Source organism: Salmo trutta, unplaced genomic scaffold, assembly GCF_901001165.1.
Source record: "Salmo trutta unplaced genomic scaffold, fSalTru1.1, whole genome shotgun sequence".
NCBI lineage: Eukaryota > Metazoa > Chordata > Actinopteri > Salmoniformes > Salmonidae > Salmo > Salmo trutta.
The window spans coordinates 1,086,841-1,098,027 of record NW_021823154.1 but is presented as its reverse complement, the minus strand read 5'-3'; the positions used below and the strand labels follow the sequence as shown (position 1 = coordinate 1,098,027).

Sequence of the window (11,187 nt, the reverse complement as noted above, 5' to 3'; positions counted from 1 at the left end):
CAGAGTGTGAGGGTCGTCACAGTGTGACAGAGCGGGAGGGTCGTCACAGTGTGACAGAGCGGGAGGGTCGTCACAGAGTGACAGAGCGGGAGGGTCGTCACAGTGTGGCAGAGCGGGAGGGTCGTCACAGAGTGGCAGAGCGGGAGGGTCGTCACAGAGTGGCAGAGCGGGAGGGTCGTCACAGAGTGACAGAGCGGGAGGGTCGTCACAGCGTGACAGAGTGGGAGGGTCGTCACAGTGTGACAGAGAGGGAGGGTCGTCACAGAGTGGCAGAGCGGGAGGGTCGTCACAGAGTGGCAGAGAGGGAGGGTCGTCACAGAGTGACAGAGTGGGAGGGTCGTCACAGTGTGACAGAGCGGGAAGGTCGTCACAGTGTGACAGAGCGGGAGGGTCGTCACAGTGTGACAGAGCGGGAGGGTCGTCACAGTGCGACAGAGCGGGAGGGTCGTCACAGTGTGACAGATCGGGAGGGTCGTCACAGAGTGACAGAGCGGGAGGGTCGTCACAGTGTGGCAGATCGGGAGGGTCGTCACAGAGTGACAGATCGGGAGGGTCGTCACAGTGTGGCAGAGCGGGAGGGTCGTCACAGAGTGGCAGAGCGGGAGGGTCGTCACAGAGCGGCAGAGCGGGAGGGTCGTCACAGAGCGACAGAGCGGGAGGGTCGTCACAGAGCGGCAGAGCGGGAGGGTCGACACAGAGCGGCAGAGCGGGAGGGTCGTCACAGTGCGACAGAGCGGGAGGGTCGTCACAGTGCGACAGAGCGGGAGGGTCGTCACAGCGGCAGAGCGGGAGGGTCGTCACAGTGTGACAGAGTGGGAGGGTCGTCACAGTGTGACAGAGTGGGAGGGTCGTCACAGAGTGACAGAATGGGAGGGTCGTCACAGAGTGACAGAGTGGGAGGGTCGTCACAGAGTGACAGAGTGGGAGGGTCGTCACAGTGTGACAGAGTGGGAGGGTCGTCACAAGTGGCAGAGCGGGAGGGTCGTCACAGAGTGACAGAGCGGGAGGGTCGTCACACACACACATATATACAATATATACTATGTTTTTTTCTCCATAACGTTTGTACACTGTTACTATCCATTCTACCATTAGGTTGGTACCCCAACACTGTTACTATCCATTCTACCATTAGGTTGGTACCCCAACACTGTTGATCTGAAGCAGTGAACAAAGACAGGGGTCCAGCTCCACAAGAAGGTTGATCATCCTGGAACATGACTCAGTTCCTTTTCTCAACACCATGTCGATGATGTCACGTGCCTTCTCTGCCCTCTCAGCTATCACCTTCACTGACTCCATTTCCTCCTGGTTGATGACTGTGTGTTGCCGGAGTCCGTCCAGCAGTTCATTCAGGGCAGGTCTTGACACTCGTTTCACAAACTCTGTCCGTACAGAACGCAGCTGCTGCTCTGCAGAACCAGTCAGACTGCTCTCAGCCGGACCTCCTGCCCCCAACACAGCACCTGAGAGAGTCAGGTTACAAAATAACTACATTTGTACATTTACATTTCAGTCATTTAGAAGCAGACTCCTAAAATACATGTATTGAGAAAACATTATCTTTTACAATAACGACCTGAACATATCACATATTCACATTTAGGGACGGTTTCACAGACATAGAAAAACAGGCTGGAGCATTCAGAACCAGGCTAATATACATCAAGTCCTGGAGGAGATGTCATTGGGTCATTCAGAACCAAGCTAATCTACATCAAGTCCTGGAGGAGATGTCATTGGGCCATTCAGAACCAGGCTAATCTACATCAAGTCCTGGAGGAGATGTCATTGGGCCATTCAGAACCAGGCTATTCTACATCAAGTCCTGGAGGAGATGTCATTGGGCCATTCAGAACCAGGCTAATCTACATCAAGTCCTGGAGGAGATGTCATTGGGCCATTCAGAACCAGGCTAATCTACATAAAGTCCTGGAGGAGATGTCATTGGGTCATTCAGAACCAGGCTAATCTACATAAAGTCCTGGGGGAGATGTCATTGTTCTTGAAGACAGTCTTTTATAATCAGGACTAGTCCAGGTCGTACAGTAAATCATGTTGACTGACCCTCAAGTCATTGGTTTGTATCTCTCATGTTTACTTACTAGTTGAATGGGTGTCAGAGATGTATTCATCTGAAAGAAACAGAAATAGGTTATATCACTCTAAACAGCATCTGTCAGAAAAAGTGATGATTGACATTCTCCTACATTTTTGTAGAGTTTCTTTCCATACTGTCCTCTCATCATCACCGATTAACTCCATCTCAATCCCTGTAATTTCCATAACCACCTTGAAAAAGCTTGGTGTGGTGTCTCTATGTATGAGACGAATCCTCTGGAGGGAGAGAGAGAGAGACAGAGACAGGTTAAACAAAAACATGGTTAAACATCAATTAAAAACACAACACCAAATCTTCCTCCGCACTAACTCAACACAACAGCCTCTGAATACCCCATATACTCAAACAGATCAATGTTAACCATTTTGTAACAGGCAAACTCAACCCCCAGTCTCGCTGCAACATCCCCTCCAGCATTCCCACCACGTCCACAGACCCCTGTCCAGGCAAACTCAATCCTCAGTCTGGCTGCCAACATCCCCTCCAGCATTCCCACCACGTCCACAGACCCCTGTCCAGGCAAACTCAACCCTCAGTCTGGCTGCCAACATCTCCTCCAGCATTCCCACCACGTCCACAGACCCCTGTCCAGGCAAACTCAACCTTCAGTCTGGCTGCCAACATCTCCTCCAGCATTCCCACCACGTCCACAGACCCCTGTCCAGGCAAACTCAACCCTCAGTCTGGCTGCCAACATCTCCTCCAGCATTCCCACCACGTCCACAGACCCCTGTCCTCGAATACTGTTCTTTCATGTTTTCCAAATTGCTAATTTAGCTGCCCCTGACACAAAGTTAAGAGAACTACACCCCTTCTACTAAACCTGGACTTTGTCCCAAATATAAACATTTGGGAAGAGAAAACCTCTCCCATAGCTGAGAACCAGCCAGTGATCAGTACAATCATCCCGACCAACCTGGGACACTGTAAGAACAGATGTACCAGAGTTTCAGACTCAGCACAGAATGGACACCCCTCCCCAACATGACAAACTCTCCAAGTCTGCATAACAGACTCATAAAATGGAGTCAGGCCAGACAAATCACCCCCCTCCAGCTTTAAGAGGAAAAGGTGCTTGTCTAAGCCCAAACAGCCTGCTCTCCTCATCACTGTGTAGACTGTATCCACCCAGCTAGAACCGTCACAGTACAACAGTCTCTGGGCTGCTTGAAGCCAGAAAGCCATGATCCTAGAAGAGATGTCCACCAGGCCTTGTCCATCCTTGTGCAGTGGCAGGTACAGGGCTGCAGCTTTAATCCAATGTTGTCGAGACCAGAAGAGATGGACAGCTCTTGTATCAGGTGGCTGTAAAATCATTAGTCTGTGCCACAGCGTAGAGGTGGCTAGGTAATTAGCTAGCAGCACCCTTCCCCTATAAGACAGCTGGGGTAGCACCCATTTCCACCTAGACAATCTGGCACACACCTTCTCCACTACACCATCTCAGTTCTTTTTTTGAAAGACATCAGAGCCTAGAAAAAGTCTTCATCCCAACCGTGGAGTGGACCCTATCTGAAGCTGACCTGCCCACAGCGATTCACTCTTTCCCCAATTAACTCTACCTGAGGAGACCCCCTCACACACCTTTAGAGCGTTTGAGAGAACCTTAACATCCTCACCCCCTGTAATAAAAACTGTCACGTCATCTGCATACGCAGACCGTGCTATCGTGGGACCCTTCATAACCCCTGGCACAGAGAAACCAGTAAGCCTCGCTCTTAAAAAACAAAGCATTGGTTCAATTGCCAGACAATATAACTGTCCTGAAGTTGGGCATCCCTGCCTAATACCCCTTTGGACAGGGATGGGGCAGCTCAACCCATACATGAGGCCCCAGCATACAGTAAACTCATCCAAGACAAAAAAAACGTCCCCAAACCCAAAGGCTTTCATTGTTTGAACAAGTACTGGTGGTCCACACGGTCAAAAGCCTTCTCCTGATCCAAAGAAAGTAAACCCACATTCACATCAGACAGTATACAAACATCTGAAACATCTCTTATCAGAAACAAGTTCTCAACGATAGAGCGGTCAGGTACACAGTCAGACTGGTCGTTGTGGACCAACAGCCCCAGCTATTCTTTCAACCTGTTTGAGAGACACTTAGATATCATTTTATATTATGCACACAGCAATGCAACAGGTTGCCAGTTTTTTTTAAAGGGCCAAATCCTGCCTTTTGGCAACAATGAAAGCACAGCACATTGACAGGATACAGAAAGAGAATCCTCATGAAAAGATTCACACACCACTTCATAAAAATCCCCCCCAATAGACAGCTGGGGTAGCACCTCAGTGCTTATAGAACTCAGATGGTAAAACATCGATGCCAGGGGCTCCGGGGTCCCTCTGAGTGAGCAACTTCAATTCAATAGATTTTATGTCCTGTTCAAGGGCCCTGATAGTCTCTTTAACTTCAATACTAGACAGAGCAGTATACTGTTGACAAGACACACGTATTTGGGCCTTCCCAACCTCCCACCATTGTCTCAAGGATTCAAATTCTAATTAATAACCGTCCATTTTTCCCAGAACAACAAAAACTTTTCCCAAAACATGGCGTCATGTAATATCTTCACATTAAAATACCAATAAGGTGTTGACCTTAATAACAGGACAAGTGAATATCAACAGTAACAATATGGGGATCAGAAAAACCCACAGGAGTAATGTTATCTTACAACGCTACTACAGTAGAGCTCATATACATATAACCAGTCTAACCTTGCTGCACCGACACCACCTTCATTAACTACTACAGTAGAGCTCAGATACATATAACCTGTCTAACCTTGCTGCACCGACACCACCTTCATTAACTACTACAGTAGTGATCAGATACATACAACCTGTCTAACCTTGCTGCACTGACACCACCTTCATTAACTACTACAGTAGTGATCAGATACATACAACCTGTCTAACCTTGCTGCACCGACACCACCTTCATTAACTACTACAGTAGAGCTCAGATACATATAACCTGTCTAACCTTGCTGCACCGACACCACCTTCATTAACTACTACAGTAGAGCTCAGATACATATAACCTGTCTAACCTTGCTGCACCGACACCACCTTCATTAACTACTACAGTAGTGCATAGATACATACAACCTGTCTAACCTTGATTGATTGTTTGAGTCATCGCCAGCTGCTATCATATCAGAAATATCCATATCCTTCTCCTGATCCTCCTAAAACGGAGGCCCCAAGCCCCTGACTCCCCTCTGCCACATCCCTCTCAACACTCCCCACTTGTACCACATTACTCGTACCGGGCATCTCCTCCACTGCCATCCCCATCTCCAGTGACATCCCCATGTGGGTCGCCATCCCCACCAACACCAGGACAATTCAACAAGAAATACAATATATCTAATTCTACCACTGAAAAAAACCTGAATCAGCAGAAAAAGGAAAACAACCAAGAAAAGTAAACAAGAAAGAAACCACAGGCGATCTAACTCCAGACAACACTCACACTCGCTCATACAATACCCTGCATGCACCAAACACTGCCAGCATGCACAGAGACAGAGACAGACAGAGACAGAGACAGAGAGCGAGATGTGACTTAAATGTCAGATTCATTTACTTAGTGTACTAAAACTTTACCGGTGGAGTGATGGAGGTAGAACAGGGAATGTTCAGTCTGAAGGAACTATTCAGTTTGAAGGACTGCTCTGGTCTTGTGTTGGGAAACCTTTTAGACCCTTGAAACTTTGATTCCTGTTGTTCCACAGCCTGCGAATTGAGGCACAGAGTACACAGCCAGTCAATGTATAGTCTAATTCAAACATTATTCAGAAAACTAGCAACAAACTTATCTTCATTTAATGAGTGTCAACATAAACTGCACCACGGATTAGTTAAGGTCATCTCTATAATAATGATACCTCACCTGTATTTGTCCGGGGTTACTGGGGAACAGGTATAGGCGAGAAATTAATGTTTCCCTTTTCACTGTCAGATAGAGCATCAGCTCACAGTGGACATCTACGTTCCAAGAAAAGATATAGCTCAGTATAACAGAGATAGCTGAGAACTTGGGATGGAGAATCTTAGCATGGAATCTGGTGACCTCATGCACTTCCTCTAAAGACACTCCATGTTCCTCTACATGAAGAATCTTCATCTCATTCCTCAGGGAAGGGTTGGTCCCTGAACAACACAATAAAAAGGAGACAGAAAGACAAATATTGTATTATTCATCCAACTAAAACACAAAGAATATGCAGTACCAGATAACAGTAAACTCAAACTCCCAGAATAGCTCATTCATTCATTCAGGAAGTGAAACTCAGTTACATGGAAATGTCTTTCTGAATACTATTTCTATATGGTTTTACCTAAACAGACACAGTGTGGCAGATGAACTTCCTCCAGTTCACCTAACTCCATAGTGATGTCCAGCAATGGACCACCTTGTGTGTACTGCATGTCTTTCAGAAGTTGACTGTAGGGTTCCCAGTTCCTGAAGTGATACTTCAGAATGACATCTCTCTCACACAGCCAGCGGAGCCCAGACACTGTGCACTCATAACTCCCTTTGGGTGTCCTGTGTCTGAGGGCAACTACAAGTTATGGTAGAGAGGGTCAATGGTCAAATGGAGAGGTTGGATTAGAAGACTATTCCCAAAGGTAATGGGGAAATACACTAGCAGGTGGAATGAAATGTTAAAAGTAGTTATTTTACCTGAACATTGTCACTCCCTGGACAGTGGAAGTCAAGGGTTCAATCTGAAGCCAGTGTGTAGAGTCCTGAACAAGGACAAGCATGTCAGTAATACATATGGGGCCTGTTTCCTGGACACAGATTGAGTCTAGTGCTGGACTTAAAGCACGCTCAATGGAAGTTTCAATAGAAAGTTATTTAAGGTCCAGGACTAGACTTAATCTGTGTCTGGGAAACTGGCCCATTAACCAAAGTAACTAATATAATGTATTTATTCAATGTTACATGGAATGCTGGTGATTTATCAATTAAACTGTCTAATGACAAAATATGACAACAGCTAAAATCCTGCATGACTACAAGCAGAACACAGGACTGTCTATATCCCAGTATGAATGGTTGGTCAGTACACACCTGGCTTTGAGACTGTGTTTATATTACTAAAGCAGAACACAGGACTGTCTATATCCCAGTATGAATGGTTGGTCAGTACACACCTGGCTTTGAGACTGTGTTTATATTACTAAAGCAGAACACAGGACTGTCTATATCCCAGTATGAATGGTTGGTCAGTACACACCTGGCTTTGAGACTGTGTTTATATTACTAAAGCAGAACACAGGACTGTCTATATCCCAGTATGAATGGTTGATCAGTACACACCTGGCTTTGAGACTGTGTTTATATTACTAAAGCAGAACACAGGACTGTCTATATCCCAGTATGAATGGTTGGTCAGTACACACCTGGCTTTGAGACTGTGTTTATATTACTAAAGCAGAACACAGGACTGTCTATATCCCAGTATGAATGGTTGGTCAGTACACACCTGGCTTTGAGACTGTGTTTATATTACTAAAGCAGAACACAGGACTGTCTATATCCCAGTATGAATGGTTGGTCAGTACACACCTGGCTTTGAGACTGTGTTTATATTACTAAAGCAGAACACAGGACTGTCTATATCCCAGTATGAATGGTTGGTCAGTACACACCTGGCTTTGAGACTGTGTTTATATTACTAAAGCAGAACACAGGACTGTCTATATCCCAGTATGAATGGTTGGTCAGTACACACCTGGCTTTGAGACTGTGTTTATATTACTAAAGCAGAACACAGGACTGTCTATATCCCAGTATGAATGGTTGGTCAGTACACACCTGGCTTTGAGACTGTGTTTATATTACTAAAGCAGAACACAGGACTGTCTATATCCCAGTATGAATGGTTGGTCAGTACACACCTGGCTTTGAGACTGTGTTTATATTACTAAAGCAGAACACAGGACTGTCTATATCCCAGTATGAATGGTTGGTCAGTACACACCTGGCTTTGAGACTGTGTTTATATTACTAAAGCAGAACACAGGACTGTCTATATCCCAGTATGAATGGTTGGTCAGTACACACCTGGCTTTGAGACTGTGTTTATATTAGTAAAGCAGAACACAGGACTGTCTATATCCCAGTATGAATGGTTGGTCAGTACACACCTGGCTTTGAGACTGTGCCTGACTCCTGCAGGTATGTAAAAGTAAGAATTGACATTATGACTTACCTCAACATGGTCACAAGTCTTACAGCTCTGAGGAATCCCTGAAGTCAAAAGTAGTTGTTACTTAAAATGGACAATCTCATGGAATAATTAATTAATAATTATTAATTAGAGTTTTAATAAAAATGAATATATACTGCTCAAAAAAATAAAGGGAACACTTAAACAACACAATGTAACTCCAAGTCAATCACACTTCTGTGAAATCAAACTGTCCACTTAGGAAGCAACACTGATTGACAATACAATTCATATGCTGTTGTGCAAATGGAATTGACAACAGGTGGAAATTATAGGCAATTAGCAAGACACCCCCAATAAAGGAGTGGTTCTGCAGGTGGTAACCACAGACCACTTCTCAGTTCCTATGCTTCCTGGCTGATGTTTTGGTCACTTTTGAATGCTGGCGGTGCTTTCACTCTAGTGGTAGCATGAGACGGAGTCTACAACCCACACAAGTGGCTCAGGTAGTGCAGCTCATCCAGGAGGGCACATCAATGCGAGCTGTGGCAAGAAGGTTTGCTGTGTCTGTCAGCGTAGTGTCCAGAGCATGGAGGCGCTACCAGGAGACAGGCCAGTACATCAGGAGACGTGGAGGAGGCCGTAGGAGGGCAACAACCCAGCAGCAGGACCGCTACCTCCGCCTTTGTGCAAGGAGGAGCAGGAGGAGCACTGCCAGAGCCCTGCAAAATGACCTCCAGCAGGCCACAAATGTGCATATGTCTGCTCAAACGGTCAGAAACAGACTCCATGAGGGTGGTATGAGGGCCCGACGTCCACAGGTGGGGGTTGTGCTTACAGCCCAACACCGTGCAGGACGTTTGGCATTTGCCAGAGAACACCAAGATTTGCAAATTCGCCACTGGCGCCCTGTGCTCTTCACAGATGAAAGCAGGTTCACACTGAGCACATGTGACAGACGTGACAGAGTCTGGAGACGCCGTGGAGAACGTTCTGCTGCCTGCAACATCCTCCAGCATGACCGGTTGGCGGTGGGTCAGTAATGGTGTGGGGTGGCATTTCTTTGGGGGGCCGCACAGCCCTCCATGTGCTCGCCAGAGGTAGCCTGACTGCCATTAGGTACCGAGATGAGATCCTCAGACCCCTTGTGAGACCATATGCTGGTGCGGTTGGCCCTGGGTTCCTCCTAATGCAAGACAATGCTAGACCTCATGTGGCTGGAGTGTGTCAGCAGTTCCTGCAAGAGGAAGGCATTGATGCTATGGACTGGCCCGCCCGTTCCCCAGACCTGAATCCAATTGAGCACATCTGGGACATCATGTCTCGCTCCATCCACCAACGCCACGTTGCACCACAGACTGTCCAGGAGTTGGCGGATGCTTTAGTCCAAGTCTGGGAGGAGATCCCTCAGGAGACCATTCGCCACTTCATCAGGAGCATGCCCAGGCATTGTCGGGAGGTCATACAGGCACGTGAAGGCCACACACACTACTGAGCCTCATTTTGACTTGTTTTAAGGACATTACATCAAAGTTGGATCAGCTTGTAGTGTGGTTTTCCACTTTAATTTTAGGTGTAACTCCAAATCCAGACCTCCATGGGTTGATAAATTGGATTTCCATTGATTATTTTTGTGTGATTTTGTTGTCAGCACATTCAACTATGTAAAGAAAAAAGTATTTCATAAGATTATTTCATTCATTCAGATCTAGGATGTGTTATTTTAGTGTTCCCTTTATTTTTATGAGCAGTGTATAAGTGAGCAACAGTCTCAGAATGTACACTCATTAGCATACCATAATCTGACATTAGTGTTATATTAATGAATGTTTGTGGAAGCAGGAAAAAACATTGTTCTGTTCCATGTTTTGTAGATGTTGGGGGGGCCTGATTTCTGGTAGATCCTAGGATGAGAGCTTAAAGGTAGAGTCAGCTAAATTATTTTGTACGAGCAGCACCACAGATATTGTGATGAGCAAGATGCCTGACTTCTCTCTCTCACACAGTATCTGCCCATGTGCAAGGGTTCCCTTCACTCTCTTACAGAGTGGTAGCCACGGGACCAAAACAGCGGAGAAGTTTAGCCTTGTGCTCCAACACTCTTAGTTGTTGTACAAATTGACCCACTATGCTGTTTACTTTGTGCATCTACGTCATATCGCTGACTCTAAGTTTGTTTTGACCAAATAGTTCATGATTGTTTTCCTTGCCTGGGACTCAACTATAACGAATGCTTTAAAACTATTTGGATTTAAAAACAATTATCAGTTAACACTCACATTTCTCAGGCCCAGGCTTGATCCAACTCTCTCCACCATGGTCTCTGGTGTTCTCAGGTCCAGGCTTGATCCAACTCTCTCCACCATGGTCTCTGGTGTTCTCAGGTCCAGGCTTGATCCAACTCTCTCCACCATGGTCTCTGGTGTCCTCAGGTCCAGGCTTGATCCAACTCTCTCCACCATGGTCTCTGGTGTCCTCAGGTCCAGGCTTGATCCAACACTCTCCACCATGGTCTCTGGTGTCCTCAGGTCCAGGCTTGATACAACTCTCTCCACCATGGTCTCTACTGTTGGTAAAGCAGAAGGATAGACTGTGATTAAACTAAATACAACTTAGAAAGGCTTTATATAGCATACATACAGTCTTCATAAGACACACAACAAGTTTATATGGGGTGAGAGAACAACTCCCTATGTAGGGCGCATTGCCTAAATGTGACATAACCCACTATGTCAACTTTCATAGAGGCAATACTAATGAAGACATTGCATATCTTGAGGAAAGCCCTTAGAGATGTGAAGTCACCAGGTATCATGAGTTACATACCCCCGGTAGTGATGAGAGAGAGAATGACATTACAGAGAGGCTGTT

General features: G+C 46.2%; 1 protein-coding gene across 1 annotated transcript in view; it reads right to left on the bottom strand.

The window, feature by feature from the left end:
• Positions 1–1,073: 1,073 nt before the first annotated feature.
• LOC115189401 (NACHT, LRR and PYD domains-containing protein 3-like) overlaps positions 1,074–11,187 on the bottom strand; it is a 30,758-nt gene continuing 20,644 nt past the window's right edge. The window contains exons 11-19 of the mRNA XM_029748010.1: positions 10,596–10,639; positions 8,359–8,396; positions 6,822–6,886; positions 6,475–6,689; positions 6,027–6,286; positions 5,741–5,869; positions 2,211–2,337; positions 2,106–2,135; positions 1,074–1,466 (exon numbers count right to left, since the gene is read on the bottom strand). Of these exons, the coding sequence (XP_029603870.1) occupies positions 1,132–1,466; positions 2,106–2,135; positions 2,211–2,337; positions 5,741–5,869; positions 6,027–6,286; positions 6,475–6,689; positions 6,822–6,886; positions 8,359–8,396; positions 10,596–10,639 (1,243 nt within the window). The 3' untranslated portion in view covers positions 1,074–1,131. The remainder of the gene's footprint in view (positions 1,467–2,105; positions 2,136–2,210; positions 2,338–5,740; positions 5,870–6,026; positions 6,287–6,474; positions 6,690–6,821; positions 6,887–8,358; positions 8,397–10,595; positions 10,640–11,187) is intronic.